The 25255-nt window shown below is 41.8% G+C and overlaps 1 protein-coding gene across 2 annotated transcripts in view; it reads right to left on the bottom strand.

Moving 5' to 3' along the window:
* LOC118390336 (transmembrane protein 164-like) overlaps positions 1-20103 on the bottom strand; it is a 52292-nt gene extending 32189 nt beyond the window's left edge. Inside the window, exon 1 of one of the 2 annotated variants that reach the window (XM_035780789.2) lies at positions 18928-20103. In XM_035780789.2, coding sequence (XP_035636682.1) covers positions 18928-19365 — 438 coding nt within the window. In that variant the 5' untranslated portion in view covers positions 19366-20103. The remainder of the gene's footprint in view (positions 1-18927) is intronic. The other variant, XM_035780790.2, reaches the window with a different exon arrangement.
* Positions 20104-25255: the final 5152 nt, after the last annotated feature.

Genomic DNA, 25255 nt, shown 5'->3' with positions numbered 1-25255 from the left:
CAAGGTTGTAAATAATGTCCTTCAAACTTAGCAATTGTCAAAGAATAAATATGTTGACAAGGTTGTACGAATATATATATATATATATATATGAGAGAGAGAAGCAAATGTAGGCCTACCTGTCACAAGAAAAAAAGTTTCCACGAGATAGATGACACGTCGACATTGTGAACTGCGCTCCATACTGAGATGGGCCGTCTTTCCCCGCAGTGAGCGATGATGATTCATCACGCAGAGGTCATAGTGAAGCCAGATTTAGACATAAAATATATGCTAACAGTTCCCTTTCAAGCCATGCTGTTCATATAAATAATGTATTATAATTTACCGGTTTCTTAGTCATTTATCGCGGGAAAAGGGAGAAGTTTTGGGCGGTAAATTGCCATTCAACCCTAATATGAATGCACGCTCACACAAGTGCAATGAACAAATGTTTGCAAACTGGTAATCCAACATTCATATTACCTTTTTTTAGCCTCCATCATTGAGCTTTTTTTGTCATTTAAAGTAGAGAACGACCAATAATTGGCCGAGCCGATATTGGCCTTTTCTAGTCTGTAGGCCCTTCTCTAACGGCTTCGAAAACAGTCCCTCTACATAACAAAACTGATGCTATGCCAGCCGCTGCTCACCGCCTGAGCCACGAGCACTGCACAACGCTGAGGAATGTTTAGCTGGGAAAAATCATAAGCTAGCTCATTCTCCAACAGAAAGGTGCAGTATTGAGAAATGGATGAATTTACAGTGCCCAAAAATCAATATCCGGTTGCAAATATTTGTTTAATTCACTAATATTAAGGCTTGTGTTGACGTGCCCGACATGCATGCAATAATTAAGCTAGCTAAGCAGCTATGTGACTTGTTCGCAAAGATTCTGATAACCAACCCGTTCATCTGTGGTGTTAGCTAGCTAGCTGTATTAGCTACTATGCTAGCTGGCAGGCTACATAAACATGGTGCTAAGATATCAGATAGGAGCTAACAGCCAATGTAGAAAGCTAAGATTAGCAGGTTAACATTTTGAAAATGCACCATTTTCAGCAATGAGTCATCTGACTTGCATTGTAACCACAGAGTTTCTAAAACTCTTTGGTGTAAAGTAAGCTATGTACAGGAGGGGTTATCTGATTAGCTCCAACCTTGTCCATTCCTCAACGCATTTAAGGCCCTCCCCCGCCCTCCTTTCGGAAAAGCTGACCACGACTCCATTTTGTTGCTCCCAGCCTACAGACAGAAACTAAAACAAGAAGCTCCCGCGGTCAGGTTTGTTCAACGCTGGTCCGACCAATCTGATTCCACGCTTCAAGACTGCTTCAATCACGTGGCTTGGGGTATGTTCCGCATTGCGTCCAACAACAACATTGAAGAATACGCTGATTCGGTGAGCTAGTTCATTAGAAAGTGCATTGACGAGGTCGTACCCATAGCAGCGATTAAAACATTCCCAAACCAGAAACAGTCGATTGATGGCTGCATTCGTGTGAAACTGAAAGCGCGAACCACTGCTTTTAACCAGGGCAAGGTGACCGGAAACATGACCGAATACAAACAGTGTAGCTATTACCTCCGGAAGGCAATGAAACAAGCTAAGCGTCAGTATAGAGACAAAGTAGAGTCGCAATTCAACGACTCAGACACAAGAGGTATGGGTCTACAGTCAATCACAGATTACAAAAAGAAAACCAGCCCCGTCTCGGACAAGGATGTCTTGCTCCCAGTCAGAATAAATAACTTTTTTGCCCGCTTTGAGGACAATACAGTGCCACTAACACGGCCCGCAACCAAAACCTGCAGACTCTCCTTCACTGCAGCAGATGTGAGTAAAATATTTAAACGTGTTAACCCTCGCAAGGCTAAAGGCCCAGACGCCATCCCCAGCCGCATCCTCAGAGCATGCGTAGACCAGCTGACTGGTGTGTTTACGGACATATTCAATCCATCCTTATCCCAGTCTGCTGTTCCCACATGCTTCAAGAGGGCCACCATTGTCCCTGTTCCCAAGAAAGCTAAGGTAACTGAGCTAAACGACTACCGCCCCGTAGCACTCACTTCAGTCATCATGAAGTGCTTTGAGAGACTAGTCAAGGACCATATCACCTCCACCCTACCTGACACCCTAGACCCACTCCAATTTGCTTACCGCCCAAATAGGTCCACAGACGACACAATCGCAACCACACTGCACACTCCCCTAACCCATCTGGGCAAGAGGAATACCTATGTGAGAATGCTGTTCATCGACTACAGCTCAGCATTTAACACTATAGTTTCCTCCAAACACATCATCAAGCGTGAGACCCTGGGTCGACCCCGCCCTGTGCAACTGGGTACTGGATTTCCTGACGTTACCTACCCTCACCACCTGGGGGCGGCCGAACATCTCCACCCCGCTGATCCTCAACACTGGGGCCCCACAAGAGTGCGTTCTGACCCCTCTCCTGTACTCCCTGTTCACCCACAACTGCGTGGCCATGCACGCCTCCAACTCAATCATCAAGATTGCGGACGACACTACAGTAGTAGGCTTGATTACCAACAACGACGAGACGGCCTACAGGGAGGAGATGAGGGCCCTCGGAGTGTGGTGTCAGGAAAATAACCTCACACTCAACGTCAACAAAACAAAGGAGATAATTGTGGACTTCAGGAAACAGCAGAGGGAGCACCCCCCTATCCACATCGACGGGACAGTAGTGGAGAGGGTAGTAAGTTAAGTTCCTCGGCGTACACATCACGGACAAACTGAATTGGTCCACCCACACAGACAGCGTCGTGAAGAAGGCGCAGCAGCAGGATCAAGTTACAACCTGCCAATTTCTTGACAGGTAGCTGAACTAGCCAACGGAGTCGTTATGATTTTTTCCGGCTGCTCAGCAAGGAAGAAGCCACTGCTCCAAAGCTGCCATATGCACATTACGTAATTATGACATAACATTGAAGGTTGTGCAATGTAACATCAATATTTAGACTTAGGGATGCCACCCGTTAGATAAAATACGGAACGGTTCAGTATTTCACTGAAAGAATAAAAGTATTGTTTTCGAGGTGATATTTTCCAGATTCAACCATATTAATGACCTAAGGCTCGTATTTCTGTGTGTTATATTATAATTAAGTAATTTGCCAGCAGCTCTTCACTGTGCTTCAAGCATTGTGCTTCCTGACGGGCCGCCCCCAGATGGTGAGGGTAGGTAGCAACAGATGCCACGCTGATCCTCAACACTAGAATTCCCCAGGGGTGCGTGCTCAGTCCCCTCCTGTACTCCCTGTTCACCCACGGCTGCATGGCCAGGCACAACTCCAACACCATCATTAAGTTTGCAGACAACACAACAGTGGTAGGCCTGATCACTGACAACGACGAGACAGCCTATAGGGAGGTCAGAGACCTGGCCGGGTGGTGCCAGAATAACAATCTATCCCTCAACCTAACCAAGACTATGGAGATGATTTTGGACTACAGGAAAAGCAGGACTGAGCACTCCCCCATTCTCATCGATGGGGCTGTAGTGGAGCAGGTTAAGAGCTTCAAGTTCCTTGGTGTCCACATCAACAACAAACTAGATTGGTCCAAACACACCAAGACACACCAAGACAGTCGTGAAGAGAGCACGACAAAGCCTATTTCCCCTCAGGAAACTAAAAGATTTGGAATGGGTCCTGAGATCCTTTAAAGGTTCTACAGCTGCAACATCGAGAGCATCACTGCCTGGTACGGCAATTGCTCGTCCTCTGACCACTAGGCACTACAGAGGGTAGTGCGTCCGGACCAGTACATCACTGGGGCTAAGCTGCCTGGCATCTAGGACCTCTACACCAGGCGGTGTCAGAGGAAGGTCCTAAAAATTGTCAAAAACTCCAGCCAGAGTTCTCTCTCTACTACCGCATGGCAAGTAGTACCGGAGTGCCAAGTCTAGGACAAAAAGGCTTCAACAACTTTTACCTAAAAGCCATTAGACTCCTGAAGGAAAATCACACACAGAACGAGCTGTATGGCTGGTGGCATTGTCATGCTGGAGGGTCATGTCAGGATGAGCCTGCAGGAAGGGTACCACAAGGGAGGATGTCTTCCCTGTAACGCACAGTGCTGAGATTGCCTGCAATGACAAGCTCAGTCCGATGATTCTGTGACACACCGCCACAGACCATGACAGACTCTCCACCTCCAAAATTATTCCGCTCCAGAGTACAGGCCTCGGTGTAACGCTCATTCCTTCGACGATAAACGCAAATCCGACCATCACCCCTGGTGAGACAAAACCGGTGGGTTTGTGCCCATAGGCAACATTGTTGCCAGTGATGTCTGGTGAGTACCTGCCTTACAACAGGCCTACAAGCCCTCAGTCCAGCCTCTCTCAGCCTATTGCGGACAGTCTGAGCACTGGAGGGATTGTGCATTCCTGGTGTAACTCGGGCAGTTGTTGTTGCCATCCTGTACCTGTCCCGCATGTTTGATGTTCGGATGTACCGATCCTGTGCAGGTGTTGTTACACGTGGTCTGCCACTGCGAGGGCAATCAGCTGTCCGTCCTGTTTCCTTGTAGCGCTGTCTTAGGCGTCGCACAGTACGGACATTGCAATTCATTGCCCTGGCCACATTTGCAGTCCTCAAGCCTCCTTGCAGCATGCCTAAGGCACGTTCACACATATGAGCAGGAACTCTGTGCATCTTTCTTTTGGTGTTTTTCAGAGTCAGTAGAAAGGCCTCTTTAGTGTCCTATGTTTTCATAACTGTGACCTTAATTGCCTACTGTCTGTAAGCTGTTAATGTCTTAACGACCGTTCCACAGGTGCATGTTCATTAATTGTTTATGGTTCATTGAACAAGCATGGGAAACATTGTTTAAACCCTTTACAATGAAGATCTGTGAAGTTTTGGATTTTTACAAATTCTTTGAAAGACAGGGTCCTGAAAAAGGGACATTTCTTTTTTTGCTGAGTTTATATCCAGTCCCCCCCATTTGAAGATAGTGCCCGCTCTAGCCGTAACCAAGATTTGCAGCAAAACATTTGAATGACCCCCTTTCTTGATGTCGGAGAGAAAAATAAAATACACATTTTAAGTAAATTTCCTGCAATTCTACACATTTTGCCACTGGGCAGAGAGAAAATGTGGCAGTTTAAAAGCTAATTTCCAGCTATTTTAAAAGTTTTTACTATGAGGTATGCCATGTTAATATGACATCCAAGTGAGAATAACTAACAAAATCAACGGCGACCCTCTGGGGGTCAGGGCCCTGGGCATGTGCCCTGCGAGCCCAGTCAGCATTCGGCCATGATTACTACAAGTTTAGATAGCTGGCTAGGCTAACTACCAATCTACAAATTGTTAGCTGATTGAGTGACTATCAGTCACTAGACAAAAACTAGAATACATTCTGGTACTAGAATGTATTCTACTATTCTCACTCAAATACCCTCTAAAAGGTGAAATTCTGTACTGTAGCCTCATGAAACATTTGATCTCAAATCCAAATTGCTGGCTTGGGCAGTATCCAGATCATCAGTGTCCTCATCCCTGGACTGACAGTATTACCGACATAGCACACGAGTGGGCGCTAAAAATGAAAGAAAAGACCATTGGACCTCTGCAAATTCTTTTAGAATTCTGGTACAAATTAATTACAAAATCACAGATGCTGTTAGCTAAATGCTAATGACCGAAAATGAACATCAACTAATTGCAAAGACAGGCACATTCAGCTCAAAGTTATACAAGCACAGCTAGCAGCTAATGAATGTCATTTTTGGTGAGTGTGTATATTTACAAGCGAAAGTAAACAAGATAAATTGTGCAAATATACAAAGTTGTGATGCATGCTTTTCTGAAGAAAGAGCAACACGTGTACACTGAGCACAGGGGAGAATAAAAGAGGAATTAAAACACTAGTAGGAAGTACATGAGGGGAAAAAAATGGCAATTGGACTTCTGGCAGAAAGCCATTATAAGATGCACTACATGACCAAACGTATGTGGACACCTGCTCGTCAAACATCACATTCCAAAATCACGGGCATTAAAATACAGTTGGTCCCCCCTCTGCTGCTATAACAGCCTTCACTCTTCTGGGAAGGCTTTCCACTAATGCTGGAACATTGCTGCGGCTTCCATTCAGCCACAAGAGCATGAGTGAGGTTGGGCACTGATGTTGGGCAATTAGATCTGGCTCGCAGTTGGCGCTGCAATTCATCCCAAAGGTTTGATGGGGTTGCGGTCAGGGCAGTCAAGTTCTTCCACACTGATCAACAAACCTTTTCTGTATGGACTTTTCTTTGTGCACGGGGGCATTGTTATGCTGAAACAGGAAAGGACATTTCCCAAACTGTTGCCACAAAGTTGGAAGCACAGAATCGTCTAGAATGTCATTGCATGCTGTTGCGTTAAGACTTCCCTTCACCTACCACTTTGCGGCTGAGCTGTTGGCCAAGACAAGTCATCAGTGGCAAAATAAATTCAACCACACCTTTGTTTCATTACAAAACCGTAGAGCAACATCTGTCCAGTGAAGTCCAAACAGTTACATGGCCTACAGCATGGTGAAGCAAGGTAAATGTGTCCGACAATTTCGGACTACTAAACGATTGATTTAGAACCACGGAGAATTACCGCAAATCGCAAAGAAAACAGGAGCGGCCTCCACTCTTCCAGCACCATTTTCAACATCTACTCACCTATGATAAGTCTAATACAGTGACAACTAAAAGATACCAAAAACGATTTAGCCCAGTCAAGCTAAATATATTGTGGCTGTCCATGGTACTGATTTCTGTGTGCAAGTAGAAAAAAACATGTGGACTCACCCTACTTGTAGAGGAGTAATGCCATCCTCCTCTTTCATGTTGCCTAAACTGTCATACAGTACACACTTTTAGTTTGTTGTCCTAGTCTACCTGGCTAAAATGCTTGCTCGCTTGCCTAACTTACTTTCATGGACACCGATGCACCAGGCTAGCTAGTTAACATTAGACTTCTACATTTTAATCTTATTTAACTAGGCAGGCAAGTCAGTTAATTAAGAACACATTTTTATTTCCAATGACATCTAGCTACATATTGACCTTCTATCCTCTCAGGCCAGGGGCATGTATGAATTTATGGTTGGATCAGAATCATTGGCCAGTACGAATAATTAAGCAATACCACAAGTCCAAATCCTTATCTTCATCCATGGCGAATTTAGGAAAAGGACAATTTTAGCTAGCTAGACAACACAATGAGATGCAACAATCCAAGTTGTTTTTCATCAATGATATTTGGCTTCCGATGTGATCAGTCTGATGCTTTCTTGACACTTTTTTTTTGGTGCGCCAGGACCAATCACAGCTGAGCTCACTCAGTTGCTTTCTCTGGTGAGATACATTCAGCCTCTTGCAAATTGAAGGAAATGTATGAAAACAGAGAGACGAATGATACAAATTAATGTATATTTTGTTCCGTAAATTTTGGGGGGAAGCCTGGCTTCCCTTGACATCCATGAACACACACCACTGGGTATCTAACAACAAAAACATGTTTTGGCCAAGGCATGGAAGGCTTGGCGCATTCTTATTTGCATGTCCAGGCAGGTAACTGAATGTTCAGCACCAAGCGAAGGAACCATTCCGGAATCCAGAGGCCCCATGCTAAGCCCTGCGGTCATATATTTCCTGTTCTCTGCTGGGTGCTATGGCATGGTGAGCCATGTTGTCATCTGCTTAGTTGTGTTGTTCAGTACAATATACCCTTACCACAGATGGCCCATTCTCCCCCAACACCAATTAAAGAAGAATACATTCTTCTAACCCAGGATAATCAATCTCCAGAGACTGGTTCAGCTCATATTCAATCCAACATCCTGGGACATACACATGATGGGACAATTCTCTTTCCAGGGATATCATTTTGGGTGCTATTTAATGTGATAATGACAGGACAAAGCATTAGTTAGAGTGCACGGCTGCACGCTGTGCTTCCAGTGAGACGGCGGTGTGTAACAATGGGAAGCCTGAGATAAATGCAGAATGCAATCCAAACAAATCAATGTCCAGGTGGCACACTTACAAGATCTAGAAGCCTCTAGGTTACAAGGGACGCTTAAGCTACATACAAGGTTCAGTTGTTTGAGCCGGCCAGAAAAGTGATCAACTGACCAAGGTATTCCTGTTTGATATTACCACCAGCTTTTACATTGTAGGTTGATTCACTGAGTGATTTAGCAATCATTTGACAAACGCAAATTGATAGAAGAACAATTGCCTAAATGAGTTTGTCGTCGGTCTTCTTGACTGGCACTGTCCCACTCTCATACTGACAACACTGGAACTCAGTTACCCTGGGTGTAGGTACCTAACCCCATAGACCTCTGGCACTCACCTCTGCATAGCTCATAAGTGACGGCTTTTATTTAACCTTTATTTAACTAGGCAAGTCACTAATTACAGTATAAACAGTTCAACCATGGAGCCCACCTCCCCACCCTTAAAGAAAACATACATTTTGTTGTTGCTGCATTTCTTCTAAAGCATACTACACCGCAGAAATATCCATTGTTCCTTTGCATGTAAAACCCCCAACTAACTCCAAAATAATGGTCACAGCAGCAGCTCATCTTTGTCCACAGACTGACCAGATGCCAGACGGATGCTGATGAGGGGCCACAGAACAGACCTGTAATTCTAAACCTCTGGGCCCGGTTTCTCAAAATCACCTTAAAGCTAAATTCATCGTTAGAACCTTTGTAGGATCATCGTCTAGTCTCCAAGAGGTTCCCAAAAACATAGTCATTAACTTGAAAACCTCATCTAGAACAGCTAAGTGTGTCGTTAGATGCTTTGCCCTTCTGCGTTACTTTATAGATCTCCTCGAAACATAGATAAACCATGTGATTCTGTCTCTATGACCGCCGATAACTTCCGACTACAAATGCAAAAGTTTCCAATGTCTTCGCAATTGATATATAAACAAGCAACATATAGCCTAAAAAGATGCTTAAATGAAAAAATATATAAAATAGTAGGCTATAGGCCTACTTCAATCATATTGAAATACATTTCATGTTCAATCAATCGAGTTCTATTTTGCTACTTGTAGGCTCAATATATTTACCGAATGTGTAACCCTAACATGTGTGCAATGATGTGCCAAATCAGTGATTTAGTAGGCGATCTGTAGGTATCCAGATAGTCATAGCGGGATATTCGGTAATACCGGCACTGAACACAAAGGGCACTGTTTTCAAACACCACTGATACTCTAATTCGAAGGTTAGCAATGCTAACAAGTACATGTAAAACCACAGAGAATGCTAACTAAATGCTAACATGCACATTGCAAACATTATAGTGTCTGACCTAAACTATACAAGTAATTTAAAAAAATGCTACTCACAGTTTGCTGTATACACAAGATAAATATTAGACAGCAAGCCTTTTGATCCAGGAGAGGATTGTCTGCTGAAACTAAGCCAATGCTGTATTTTATAAGAAGCTAACAGGGTAGCTAGACAACCAACTAACTACTAAATTAGAAAACCAAATGCACAACTCCAGAGAATTTAGCACATTTTAGACAGTTAACTTAATAGTTCAAAGAAATCTAGCTGGCAAACACTTAGTTGTGAATTCCATATTGTAATCAGATCACAGTGAGTGACTCACAAGGCTCCGGTCTCGTTGTTGTGTGCTTGTAAACAAAAACCACTTGACTGGAGATTACCGGTAAATTTCATAATGAAAAATGTTACAGGTTAAATGAAGAACAATCTTCCTTATCTCCTAATGTATTGAGAAAAAAAAAGTGCTACTAATGTTCACATTTATTAAAAAACTTAAAATAGTTGACTGTATTGAAAAATAATCCTGTGGCTTTTTCCAAATACCCAGGTATACACGGTACTTTCCAAATCTATGATTTAGTGCATTTTTATTGGGTAAGCATTAGAATAAACCACAATATTTTCAGCCATAGGTTGTAATGGGTATAGAAGTCCATTCCCGCCACCAATAAAATTGAATCTGACTATGAGATAGTAAGTCATTTTATTTATTTAACTAAAAGCAAGTCAGTTAAGAACAAATTCTCATTTACAACGACGGCCTACCAAAAGGCAAAAGACCTCCTGCGGAGACGGGGGCTGGGATTAAAAAAATAACTAATGTAGGACAACACACACATCACAACAAGAGAGACAACATAACATAAGACAACATAGCAAGGCAGCAACACAACATGGGAGCAGCACAAAACATGGTACAAACATTATTGGCACAGACAACAGCACAAAGGGCAAGAAGGTAGAATTAGGGTTGCAACATTCCAGGAACTTTCAATAAATGCACTGGTTTTACAAAAATCCTGGCTTGACGTTTACGGATTTCCTGCTTATTCCATCCTGAATCCTCCCTACCTCTAACCGGGATTTCCGGACACCGGGGGAATTTATTGAAAGTTCCAGTAATTTTGCAACCCTAGTCATAGTTATGAGACAGGTTTAGGCAATCGGTATCACATGAATTCAATGTGCACTTTGCATCAGGCCCTCAACTTTCAAGGATAACCTTATGTATATCCTAAGGTCACTCACCCATTGTATACGTGTGCGTGAGAGTGAGCGAGCGAGAAAGCGTGTGTGGTGATTGTTTCATATTAATGGATTGGAGTTTTGTTAAAGTGAGATGACATCTGCTTGACATCAGATTGAATTAATCAATTAAATCCATAAAAAAAAAGGGGCAACTTGGGATTGGTACATCCTTTTAGGGGTTTTAAATTATTAATATATAGCCATAAAGGCACACACGTACACAGTTTGGGCTCTGCCTGTGCAGAGCACATGCCTCTTTTCCCTTCCCGTCTCCAAAGTGCCCTTTTGGGTGGTAGTATAATGTCCCCCAAAATAACAACTTAATACATTTTTTTGTCATTGTTGTCACTTGTTCGGAACCCACTGCCCGCAAGTCATGACGTTGTTAAAAACTCACACCCCTGTCCATTGGTTGCGCCTGTTGATCTGCCCTATAAAGAGATAGCATGCTCCTGTTTGTGCCCGTTTCCCAGTCTGCCCTGGTCGAAGATTGTGCACGCCCGGTCACCAGTCAAGTGTGTGTGTGTGTGTGTGTGTGTGTGTCTAGCTACCTAGTTTAAATATTAACAATACTGCCACAGCAGTATAAGATTTGATTAACACTTGATTGAGCCTCGTCAATATTCGGTCTGGTTGGCTGATACCCGCAGCAGAGAGACAGAAAGACAGTGAGGAGCGGCTACATCAACAACCCTCCGATCCAACTCCATCCCATCTTCAGTCTGAAGTTGCACATGTGTCAGGGAAGCAGCAACACAGGTAGTCTAGCTAACCACCTTAGAGCTGGGCAGTATACTCTATTTTACTATACACCAGTATTGATGCATGGACCGGTTTGGGTTTTTACTTCAATCTATAACGTTTTTTCAATGTTTGGTGTGTTAAGTGTGATACACAACTCAGGCGTAACTCAGGCTGCATACCACACCAAGCCCTGCCCCTCAAGGAGAGAGCAGTTGCTTAACCATGGAGTTACACATTTTCTTGCCATTCACTCAGAAGTCTGCATGGTCAAACGGATGCAAAAAGACGTTGGTGAAAACGATACTGCTTTCCACAAGCCTTCTGCAATTACACTATTAGTTTGTGTTCCTTACTCTCTGCTAGTTTGCCTTAGCCACTAATGCTAATCACTAGTTATCTAGCTTGCTAAATGTACCAAGAGTCAGAGCAAACTTAGATCGTACTACTGTAGGCCTAGATAATCATATTGTTTGTGCAATGGTATCTTAAAGCAGAGAGGAATGGGTGAAACATGAATAGTTTAGCTAGCTGGCTAGCTACATGAGGTAAGAAAACATGGAACGTAACATCTAATTAGGTTTCCCTGGAAACATTAACCAACCCTTTGGTTCTTACCCTGTCAATAATTCCTCCCTGGCTTATTGATTTATGTCAAACAACAATGCATTCAAGGTGCTGCCCACTATATGTGACTTGTTTCAGGAAACTAGGCGTATGTCGCGTGTCACTACTTCACAGGAAAGCAATTTGAAAGTAAACCTTTTTTGACAGAAATGACTTCTGGAACATGTGAACTTTCATGTGCCTAAATAACAAATGTGTATGCCATCTGTAAATATGAATAGAATTATGAGCCTAGTTGGTTTAGCCACAGGAAAAGAAAGCAACCTTCCCACTAGCCATGATTGGCTGAAATAATAAGTGGGCTGGACATGCCATGAGTTCAGATTGGTATGCCATGTAGCACGCTTCTCTCCATTCAGCTGGTCAGTTAGGTAATAGTAGAACTGCATAAAACTGTTGCTCTCCACTTTCTGGATAGCTAAGGTGGAGAAAACACTGGTCTCTGGATTACATCTTCAAACTAAGGGCAACCATGGCATCCGTGATGAAGAGGGAGAAGCATCCACCCATGTATACAGGTAAGAGTTCAGCCAGCTAAAGTATCAGATATTACACATTTCTAATTTTGTCAGAAAGTCATTTTCATTTCAAGTTAGTGTACTGTTAGCTAGCTAGCTAACGTTACGTGTATGATCTGTGTAGTAATATTATTTGTATCTAAAACATTAGCTGTCAGAGCAGCTTACCGATCACTGTACCTGTACACACCCAACTACCTCATCCCCATATTATTACTTACCCTCTTGCACCCCAGTATCTCTACTTGCACATCATCTGCACATCTATCACTCCAGTATTAATGCTAAATTGTAATTATTTCACCTCTATGGCCTATTTATTGCCTACCTCCTTACTCTTCTACATTTGCACACACTGTACATAGATTTTTCTATTTTTCTTTCCTAATGTGTTATTGACTGTACGTTTGTTTGTGTAACTCTGTTGTTTTAGTCGCACTGCTTTGCATTACATTACATTTAAGTCATTTAGCAGACGCTCTTATCCAGAGCGACTTACAAATTGGTGCATTCACCTTATGACATCCAGTGGAACAGCCACTTTACAATAGTGCATCTAAATATTTTAAGGGGGGAGAAGGATTACTTTATCCTATCCTAGGTATTCCTTAAAGAGGTGGGGTTTCAGGTGTCTCCGGAAGGTGGTGATTGACTCCGCTGTCCTGGCGTCGTGAGGGAGTTTGTTCCACCATTGGGGGGCCAGAGCAGCGAACAGTTTTGACTGGGCTGAGCGGGAACTGTACTTCCTCAGTGGTAGGGAGGCGAGCAGGCCAGAGGTGGATGCACGCAGTGCTCTTGTTTGGGTGTAGGGCCTGATCAGAGCCTGGAGGTACTGAGGTGCCGTTCCCCTCACAGCTCCGTAGGCAAGCACCATGGTCTTGTAGCGGATGCGAGCTTCAACTGGAAGCCAGTGGAGAGAGCGGAGGAGCGGGGTGATGAAGCTTTGCTTTATCTTGGCCAGGCCACAGTTGTAAATGAGAACTTGTTCTCAACTGGCCTACCGGTTAAATAAAAGTGAAATGAAAAACAAATCTGAGCCATTTGCTTTGCTAGTTAAAGCCTAATGTTAGCTAGCTAACATTGAACCGGGTTGGTTAGCTCAAGCAGGGTAGTAATGTCATGAGTTGGGATTATGGTTCATTGTTTAGCTAGCTAGCTACATGTCTTAACAAAAAAGACTACACTATGCAAGTAACCATTTCAATAGAATGTTAATGTCACTGCGAAAACTGTTGATAGCCAGAGTGAATTTACCAGCTACATCCATCTTCTCCGATTTCAGAGCACTTACCAGAGTGTGCCAGAGCACAGAATAACTCTGGAATTTACAAACGCTCAACACCCATTGATTACGGACGGTGTCAGTAAACTTGCCAAAAAAAACAAATTGTTGCCAGCAGCACAGTTGCAGACACCAACACTGTGGATAGCATAAAAATAATCTAACCAGCTCTGCTAGGGCAGGTATAATGGTCAGAGTGAGTTCTCTCATTTGTGTCTGGAAGTAGCTTGTAAGCTAGTCAATGTTAGCTTGGGTGCTTGACAGCTGTTAGGAAAGAAAGCTGGAATCAACCCTTTTCTCAAGTGAGGTTACAAGTTTATCAACTTTCAAAGCAGAATTACTTTCCCATTGTTCCTCAACTGTCTAGCTCTACTAGAAGTCTCTACTTCTATCCAATGTAAAAAAACACAATTTCCAATTTTGCTCCTAAGATCAAAACGAGCCGGTCGGTCACATTCTGCTATAGAATAATTATATTTCCACGATTCAAACAGTTCACTAATTAACAAGGCCTTTTTTCAGCATTGAGCAAATTTCTAGTCTGCCGAGTGCAAACTTAGACATTGTGAAAATTCTGTGCAACTTCCAGCGTGTTTACTCTGAACACAGGCTTTACCCACTTTAAGTTCCAGTTAACAGTGACCAAGTAGGGTACTTTGGCTATTTGATCATACAAGAGTAGCCTACCATCAAAAACAATGGAGAAAATGCAGCCCGTAGCATTTTAACATGGAAATAGCTGTTACATCATTCAGCCTACAGAAGCAGCCAATGTGTGGTGTTCAATGTAGGCCTACATTCCATGACACTTTGAAGAAAAAAAAACATGCAGGGCTTGACATTAACCCGTTTATCCACTTGTCCTTCAGACAAGGAGGTGACTGAAAATGTTGTGTTTGATGCAAGAAACCACTTTTCAAAATAAACTGCATTATTATTCCCATACCATTATTACAGAGAATCAGACAAATTATGCTACCCTTTGCCTATTGGCTACTTAGCTTATTCAAGCCTGTCTCAAAATATAACACTACCCCTTTAAGACAAAAAAAGCTCGACTTGCTTTTCTAAGATGTCTAGAAATGTATACGTTAGTGCTTTTGCAGGAAGCAATCACTCCCCCATTGCTGACTACAAATGATCTATAACTGAGCTAACAACTCACTTACTAGCAACAAATGTACACGCGTGGCTACATGCAGCTCTCTCTTTGATCTCATAACAAGCGCATCTACTCACGACTACTCATGCTGTAAACACAGTCCAGTTCAACGTAAAATGGCACAGATCCATATACGGCAATGGTCTATTTGCATATAGACAATACAATCCTAATCGGAGGCGTTTTATCTACAACAAAATATCTTGCATAGTTTGTTTTGTTTCGGTATGCTGCATTTAAAGTGGCTAATATGGCATTGATTCAATCACAATTGCCACAATAAAGAGAAACGTTGATAACAGGGAAAACTCTAGAAAGTTTAGCGAAGTTCAACCTCGTGCTTCTCTCTGTGGGCTGATATTTCTTATGCACGGCAGTCTTGGGGCTACTGCACGGCAGTCTTGGGGCTACTGCACGGCAGTCTTGGGGCTACTGCACGGCAGTCTTGGGGCTACTGCACGGCAGTCTTGGGGCTACTGCACGGCATTCTTGGGGCTACTGCACGGCAGTCTTGGGGCTACTGCGCACACACGCATGCAGCTTAGAGGAAACATTGGTTGCCACCCTAGGGTCATGACCTACTCGTAAAGGATATTTGGAACTTTTATTAATCAAAAACTTTTTTTAATCAAATATTGTGATATGATATTTTGGCCATATCACCCAGCCTTACACCAAATACAAAAGCCAGCCATATATCATGAGTTAGATGATGAATATTATGAAGTTATTATTGATAAAAGCATCAAAGATAAAGAAATCGAGCAAGCAGATTTAAAGGAGCTGGGGAGAACTGGGTCTTAAACAATATTTGTCTGGTAAATAAGGAGTAAGTGCAAACAAGCTAGATAAACGGTCAAAAACTTGGCAGCCTGTGAAAAGGTGTTTGCATATACAGCAGTCAACAGAGTGACTGATTGCAGAGATATGACTGTTGGTGATGGCATTTAATCAGATGTGTTAATGTAAAAGATTAGACTGCACCGACTTCATTTGATGTAACACATTTTTGTTTAAACACTGGAGGAGGTAAAACAACTATTAAAAAAACATATGAAAGAAGTTCGTACCACACTTTCCATCAACCTGGACTCAGGGGTAGACGTAACATAGTAAATGTAAATCTGTCCTCCTCCATTTAGTATGATATGTTACATTTTGCATGGTATGTATTTATTTGTGGATTATCCATCATCCATTTCATATGATATGTACAAGTTACAATTCGTACAATATGTTATGAATTTGTAAAACGTATAATATGTTGCGAATTCCAATTTGTTGTGGCTAACGTTAGCTAGGTGGATAACGTTAGCTAGGATTCGAGGCAATGTTCCCTTCACTCTAAGGGCCTGCCACGCAGAAGAAATAGCAGCCTAAGTTCACTGAACTTTCTAGTGTGTGAATTGTGATTGAATCAATGCAATATTAGCCACTTTCAATGCAGCATACCGAATCAAAATGAACTATGCAACAGATTTTCTTGTAGGCTGAGCACATTGGAGTAGGATCCTAATGCATTGATAGTTTTGCCTAAGGCCCATACTTTTCAAATATCGGTGCGCCATAACCAATCCGAGCTGCAGTATCCCTTCATGCAAATAGACCATTGCCATATATGGATCTGTGTCGTTTACTTCGAACTGGACTGCGTTTACAGCATGTCGCGAGTAGACGTACTTGTTTTGAGCTCAAAGCAAGAGCTGCATATAGTCACGTGTGTACATTTGTTCATATTCGTTGCTAGTAAGTGAGTTATTAGCCCAGTTATAGCTAATTTCTAGTCAGCAATGGGGGAGTGGTTGCTTCCTACAAGAGCACAAAATGTGTACATTTCTAGCCATCTTTGAAAAGCAAGTCAGGTAAAGAGCTTTTTTACCTGTCTTAAAGGGGAAGTGTTGTATTGGAGACATGCTTGAATAAGCTAAGTAGCCAATAGGCAGACGGTAGCATAGTTTGTCTGATTCTCTGTGACAAGTGGATAAACAGTCTAATGCCAATCCCGACATGTTTTTTTCTCCAAAAGTCTCATAGAATGTAGGCCTACATTGTACACCACACATCGGCTGCTACTGTAGGCTGAATGATAGAACAGCCGTGTAAAAATGTTATGGGATGCTTTTTCCCCATTGTTTTTTTATGGAAGGCAACTCAGATAGGCTACTGTGGCTGTAGCCTACTTGGTCACTATAACTAACTTAAAGCAGGTGCAGCCTCAGTGTTCACAGTATACGTGCACCAGAAGTTGCACAGAACTTTCACAATTGCAAAAATCGCTGAAGTTAGACTTATCTCCCTCACCAACTTCAAACATCTGCTATCTGAGCAGCTAACCGATCGCTGCAGCTGTACATAGTCTATTGGTAAATAGCCCACCCATTTTCACCTACCTCATCCCCATACCGCTTTTATTTATTTACTTTTCTGCTCTTTTGCACACCAATATCTCTACCTGTACATGACCATCTGATCATTTATCACTCCAGTATTAATCTGCAAAATTGTAATTATTCACCTACCTCCTCATGCCTTTTGCACACAATGTATATAGACTCCCCTTTTTTTCTACTGTGTTATTGACTTGTTAATTGTTTACTCCATGTGTAACTATGTTGTCTGTTCACACTGCTATGCTTCATCTTGACCAGGTCGCAGTTGCAAATGAGAACTTGTTCAACTAGCCTACCTGGTTAAATAAAGGTGATATAAAAAAAAAAGAAAATGTTCCAGTTTGCACTCACCAGACCTGACATTTGCACAGTGACGCATTTTCTTTTGAAGGAACATCGGTAAGGGGTTATGGTTACAGTCAGGGGAAGGGTTAGCTAACATGCTAACTAGTTGCAAAGTAGCAACATTTCTAAAGTTGTCCGTTATGAGATTCAAACACGCAACCGTTGGGTTGCTAGATGTTCCCATTATACACCCACCCATTTATCCTCCTTTCATTTTTTACTTTAAGTAACCATACCAAACAAAATATCATACTAATATTTACTATGTTACGTCTAGTCTATGAGACAAGGGTGTTTAAGTTTAGACTTGGGCTTCAGTGCCCAATAAACAGACTTTCTTTATGACTGCAGTATTGTCCTAACATGCCCTTTTTCTGATCAATGATCTGAAACTGGTAACATTGCATATTACATGATTCAACATGATCCTTTCAGTTAATTTGAATGGGATTAAATCAGACAATTACAGTGCAGTGCACCCCTTTGGAAAGAGGGATACTCATGCAAGACATTACAAGAGGAGCCCTGCCCTCTGTGTTGAGTGCTCTCCAAATGTTGTTGGCTGTGGTTCAATATACACACACACACACCTTATAGTCAGACTGAGGCTGACTGAACAAACCACTAGTCATGATATCCTCTAATAATTTCTCTATTTCTATTACTTTTCTTCACCATGCGTCTCTAGTTGTCCCCCCTTTGCCATCAAGACTCCCTTCAAGTTTAGGCAACATCAATATAACTCAAGAAATAGGGAGTGAGGCTAGTGAATCGGTTTACCATGTCAGATTGTGCTTGAAGTTTTCATTGGTTAAGGAATATTTCATCCTAGTAAGTCATTCCTTTGATTTTACAATTTCCTCCATCACTAATGCTGATTACGCAAGTAAAACACAGGGTTGGTTGTAATTAAACTTCATAGTGTATTGCCATATCCACATGAAAGATATTCATAAATCTGCATACAATTAGCTAGTGGGTGAGTGTTCTCCAGTCCAGATTGTGAGCTATGTATGCTAAACCTAGAAGTTGAGTGAAAACATGGTAGAACATTTCTACTTAATGTTAGACACGATGGAAAGGCAGAACCGTTTTACCCGAGAGGCAGATAAAATGCTTACTTAGGGGATCATGTGCTGAAACGGACACAATGGGCATAATCTTTGTACATAGGTCTCTACACAGAAATTCACAATGCACATTCAACACTAAAAAAGTAGTGCTGGTAGGCCAATCTTAAATTCAACGTCTGCTAAAGGACTTAAATGTAAGTTACAATTTAAACTTGAGCGTTATCTTACCTGCACCATGGTCATAACATGACATGGATTCAGTAGGTATATTACGGTCTTAGTGGCGAATTTGAATCCGACTTCTACTCCAAACGTCATACACAGAGCAACCAGCAACAGGTTCTTGCCGAAACTGTCCTGTTTCGTCCTTGGCCCATCTTTCGCAATCTCTTTGAGTTCTTTACAAATGTTGATTTTTCTCAATGCGACGACAACTTCCACGATGGAAATCAGAACCATGACAAAACTCTCGCTGATACGTTGTTGCGGTGCAAGAAAGGCGGCACATTCTGGGCCCCCGTTGCCTTCAAACTTTGGGTCCACGCCGCCATACAACCAGTCTAAAAGACTGTAAATGTTATATCTAGACATATTCCTCTTCTCGTGTTGGAAAAGGTAGGAACAAGACGGAATAAAAGACAGTACACTGACTTCTTGTCGAAACATGAACTGCAGTATTTCACCTCGGCAGTGATCTCTATTAAGCTGAGGCAGAAATGTATCCACCAAAGCTGCCACCGCCTCCTATTCTTGACAAGTAGTAATAGTAGCAACAAATCAGCTAGCTTGCGTGGACGGGAACTCGGTGGCGAACAGTGCCAGACCAAATTCCAGAGTGGGGGGTCTCTAGCAAACTATAGCTACTTCTCATTGACATGGAAACGTGGACATTCAAATGACAGCTGTGATTACAGTAGCTAACAGCATGTCATAGCCATGTCACCAATTTGCAGTGGAAAATAGCTAACTGCAAGCAATTGCTAACGTTAGCTAGCAGGTGGCAGCCACATCCGTTTGCCAAGTATATTGCCTAACCGGTAGGGGAAAAAAAGTCAAACAATTTCTAAAACGTCCAGCTGTAGTTCTTCCGATGCTATATCTCACCAAGAGAGGTAATTTTCAGCACCCAGTTGCACGATGTGTCACAAACCAGCAGAACTATTTTACATCGATCCAGCACAAGTGTGGAAGTAGCTACTGACTGTTAGCTAGCTACTGTATCTAACTAAATTGTTATATTACAACTATATGTGATTTAACGTGCATCACAAGATACAGTTATTGCTGCAGCGATATTTTATATTAAATAATTTTATAGCTTTGGTCACAAAACCAGTATAGCTCTTTACATCCAGTTAGTCGTGAACCATTTCAATTTGTCTCTACACTAAATTACTTCCTGGATTGGATAGCTGTATTTAACCCCGCCTTCTTTCCAAGTAACGTTCAGTTAACCCCTTGATGCTAGACCCTAATGTGTACACACACTGTATGCCTATAAACGTACAATATTCTTTATCTGATGCGTAAAAAATATACAAATACATTCAATAAGAATTTACAACAGTGTTCCAGATTTATGGAACAGTTTCCCCTGTCAAGTAAGAGAGAGGCAAACACCCTTGAGGTTTTAAAAATGTAATTTGAGATAGAAACCAATGTATTAAGCTGTTCAAATAAAGTTTAGAATTATTATTTCAGTTGACAATTAGAGACACTTTAATTTAGTGGACCTATGTTGGGTGTAGCCATAGGGTGTGTCTTTCGCAGTATCCTCAGCACTCGGCGTATTCGGTCATCTGTGCTGTTTAAGTCTTGCTGCGGACAAGGCAGCATTGCGCATTGTCCAGAAACATACAACATGTCTTTTCCATACATTTTTTAAATCAACATCAATCACTTTTGCATGGGGAAGACATAATCCTAGTAATTACTTCACGTGCTTAAAAACGTCACTTTTGTTTTGAGCCGATTTCGCCATAGGCTTTGAAAACGGAGCAGCTGGCTCACGCCTGGGAGGCAACCCGGTTCCAAATCGAAAGCGTTCAACTTTCAGCCGATTCTGAACAAGGCTACGCATGTGCCCGGGCGAGATGATTATGATTATTCTTCAATGTACAATGTCCTAGGAACAATCTTACAAACAAGATAAGAGAGGAAGTAAGAGGTGGTGTTTGCAAGATTGCTCCTAGGACATTGTACATACCTCAATTACCTCGACTAACCTGTGCCCACACACATTGACTCTGTACCAGTACCCCCTGTATACAGCCCCACTACTGTTATTTTATTGTTGCTCCTTAGTAGTTGCTCTCAAATCAAAATCAAATAATTATCTCCAACAGTTCAACTGAGTATACTGACAGTTAATTTGTTAGTCTTCTATATATCTCCACATCAAATTCAGGAATGTAAATCCTTGCTCTGGTGTGAAAAACTGTAAAAATGCTTTAAAACTTCTTCCAATGTAATTGTAAACCAGTTTCCCTATATCACTGACTTCTGACAAATCTTTTACTTTCTTTACCAAGGTTAGATCAACAACAGGATCTGGGACTAACTATGGAGGAACATCCCTTTTCACCACAGAGGGGCCAACCTCCAATTCCCTCAAACTACTCTCATCAGCAAGCTTTCCAACTGTCCAACCAAAACCACTGCCTAGTCTAATAGTATATTTCCTACAGTCATCTAGAACAATAGCAGTGGGATGATCAACCTCACAGCCTTTCAGCCTAACCCAATAAGCTAATGACAATTTATTTAGCTGTATATCCAAAGGAATCTCACCTACAGTACCTCTACTAATAAGGCAACTGCTCGGCATCCGACCGTAAGGCGCTACAGAGGGTAGTGCGTAAGGCCCAGTACATCACCGTGGCCAAGCTTCCTGCCATCTAGGACCTCTACTAGGCGATGTCAGAGGAAGGCCCCAAAAAATTGTCAAAGACTCCAGTCACCTAAATCATAGACTGTTCTCTCTGCTACCGCATGGCAAGAGGTACTGGAGCGCCAAGTCTAGGTCCAAAAGGCTCCTTAACAGCTTCTACCTCCAAACCATAAGTCTGCTGTACAATTAATCAAATGGCTACCAGGACTATTTGTATTGACCCCCCTTGTTTTTACACTGCTGCTACCTGCTGTTTATTATCTATGCATAGTCACTTTACCCCTACCTACATGTACAAATTATCTCCACTAACCTGTACCCCCGCACAGTGACTCGGTACCGGTACCCTCTGTATATAGCCTCGATATTGTTATTTTACTGTGTTACTTTTAACAAATTTTTACTTAAGTATTTGCTAAATCTTTCTTGAAATGCACTGTTGGTTAAGGGCTTATAAGTAGTCATTTCACGGTAAGGTCTACTACACCTGTTGTATTTGGCGCATGTGACAAATACAATTTGATTTGATACAGATGTTGATTTAAATGAACCAATACATATCCTTAAAGCTATATACTCGATTCTGTCCAGCCTCTGAAGCCAAGTCTTCCTCGTTGTTCCAAAAACTATACACCCATCGTCAATTGGCGTCCTGATCAGAGCTCTATAAATATCCATCAATGATTGTCTGTCAGCACCAGAGAGTGCATAATATTCACCACCTTCTTACACTTTGTTTCAACATCTATGGCATGATCTTTCCATGTATATCGCTCATTGAACCAAAGACCCAAATATTTGTACTTAAAAGCCCTCCTCATAGACTGTCCATAATGAAACAACATACAGCAAGACCTGACCATTTAAAACCCCAGTCAATCGACCATCTTTCAACATCCTCTATAGCTTGTTGAATAAATTTGGTCACGAGAGACTTTCCTTCCCCTCTTCCAAATAGCTACTTCTTCAGCATATAGAGAAGCCCCAATGCCCCTACCTACATTTGAAAATATATTGTTAATCATAATATTGGAGAAAATAGGACTGATAGCACTGCCTTGAGGAATACCATTGTCAACTCCGTAGGCATCAGATATATAGAAAAATGGCATAGTTACCCATTTTAACTTGAAAAGATTGATTAAATAAGAAGTCCAAAATCCAGTTATATAATCTCCCACCAATACCAAGTCTTTTTATCTTAATCAGTAGGCTCTCTCCATATAGTGTCATATGCCTTTTCAATGACAAAAAAGACATTAACCATTACTTCTTTCATGACCAGAGTTTTTTCAACTTCATTGCTCACCTTTACTAATGCATCCAAAGTAGATCTATCTACCTTTACAGAATCCACTTCGACATTGACTCAATAAATAGGACAATCTGTTAACTATCATCTTTTCCATCAGTTTACACAAGTTAGAGGTCAGTGCTTTTGGTCTGTAGCTATCAGCACATGAAGGGTCCTTACCAGGCTTTTCGAATGGTAATATTACTGCACGTTTCCAACCAGAAGGTTATTTTTTTTATTTTTTTTATTGAACCTTGATTTAACTAGGTAATTCAGTTAAGAACAAATTCTTATTTGCAATGCCGGTCTACGTCGGCCAAACACGGACGATGCTGGGCCAATTGTGCGCCGCCCTATGGGACTCCCAATCACGTCCGGTTGTGATACAGCCTGGATAGATATAACCCCCTCACTTCAAATCGTATTAAATAATCCCAGGAGAACATACATAACCTCATCAGGTATATGGTTAAACATTACATAACACAACTGATTATGATCTTGGGCTGTATATCGACAGTATCCATTTTCATCAAATCAAATGTTATTGGTCACATGCGCCGAATACAACAGGTGTAGAACTTACCGTGAAATGCTTACTTACAAGCCCTTAACCAACAATGCAGTTCAAGAAATAGAGTTGAAAAAATATTTACTAAATAAACTAAAGTTTTAAAAAATCGAATCAATCATAAAGTAACAAGAAAATGTACATAACAATAATGAGGCTATATACAGGGGGTACCGGTACCGAGTCACTGTGCGGTGGTAAAGGTTAGTCATGTTCATTTGTAAAAAGGACTGTGCATAGATAATAAACAGCAAGTAGCAGCAGTGTAAAAAAGGGGGGGTTTGGACCTAGACTTGGCGCTCCGGTAACGCTTGCCGTGCGGTAGCAGAGAGAACCGTCTATAACTTGGGTGACTAGAGTCTGATTTTTTTTGTTTATAGGTCCTGGATGTCAGGAAGCTTGGCCCCAGTGATGTATTGGGCCGTACTCACTACCCTCTGTAGCGCCTTGTTAGATGCCGAGCAGTTACCATACCAGGCGGTAATGCAACCGGGCAGGATGCTCTCGATGGTGGAGCTGTAGAACTTTTTGAGGATCTGAGGACCTATGCCAAATCTTTTCAGTATCCTGTGGGAGAAAAGGTGTTGTCGTGCCCTTTTGAACACTGTCTTGGTGTGTTTGGACCATGATAGATTGTTGGTGATGTGGACACCAATGAACTTGATGTACACATTAACATGAGCATGTAAAATCTCACTTGCATTGCCTTATATACTTTGTCCAAATAACCCCACTTTGTACCCTAGCTAAAGTCTTCCCCAACAAGTCTGCTTTTTTTCAATCAATTACAGCCATTCTTTTACCCACAAACCCAGGCGAGATTAATCAAAAACCCTCATTATTAGTGTGTGCACGCCCTCTAGTGGTTTTCATTTTTCTTCACAGCTGAAGTGACCCAGGAAATTTCATAGGACATATCATCTGATATCACTCCATGTCTGCACTCCCCTCCCTGAAGCTTGTGCTTTCCCACCTGTCCATGAAGACAACCTACAGGAGATGGATAATCCATCCAATGGACTTGTAGGGTTCATGCAGCAATGGCTTTTATTTTTTACAAGAATATACTTTTTGGCTCAGAACTTGAATATCATTTGCACTGAACATTAAGTAGCTAGGATTAGAGAATGCAACCAAGATGTAAAGGTAAATGTGCCACCCTGTCTTGACCTAATCTGTGCTTTGGTTTTACCAACAAAAGCCTGATGTTTTAGTCTGATCTAATACTGGCTCCCTCCCAGAGAACATCAAAGACAATGTATATACAGACAGAAAAAAGCCCCACCCACACTCTGGGGTGGGCGGTAGTGATGTGCAGTTACTTGCTGTACTTTGGGCTTCAAAACACTAAAAAGTTTCCCCTCTGTGGATGCTGGTGTCAGTATGATTCACCAAAATGTTTATGCAAATGAAAAACTTCTAATGGAGTGCACAGCGAAAATAATGAAATTCTGATTTCTTGAAAAGATTATGAGATCACAGGAGGTCAACTTCGCCCCCACCCATCACACTCTCGATTGTTGTAAAAAGTTTTTTTTTATGTCAACACATACAATCCATACTTGGAAATGTCCAGTAATATCAAAGGCATAAACATTTGTAATAAGTGTCTTTAATTTTATTTTGTATAATTAAACTTTATCTACTTACTACTTTGTAGCTACTTTGCAACTACTTAGCATGTTAGCTAACCCTTTCCCTAACCCTTAGCCCTAGGGTTCTGAAACTTTTTGGGCCACGGACCCCTTTTGTGATAGCAAATTCATCAGTGACCCCCTCATAATCAGAACACAGCGCGAGT

The sequence above is a fragment of the Oncorhynchus keta genome, chromosome 11, assembly GCF_023373465.1.
Source record: "Oncorhynchus keta strain PuntledgeMale-10-30-2019 chromosome 11, Oket_V2, whole genome shotgun sequence".
In the NCBI taxonomy this organism is placed as follows: Eukaryota; Metazoa; Chordata; class Actinopteri; order Salmoniformes; family Salmonidae; genus Oncorhynchus; species Oncorhynchus keta.
The sequence above is the reverse complement of the archived record's forward strand: the minus strand, read 5'-3'. Positions and strand labels throughout refer to the sequence as shown.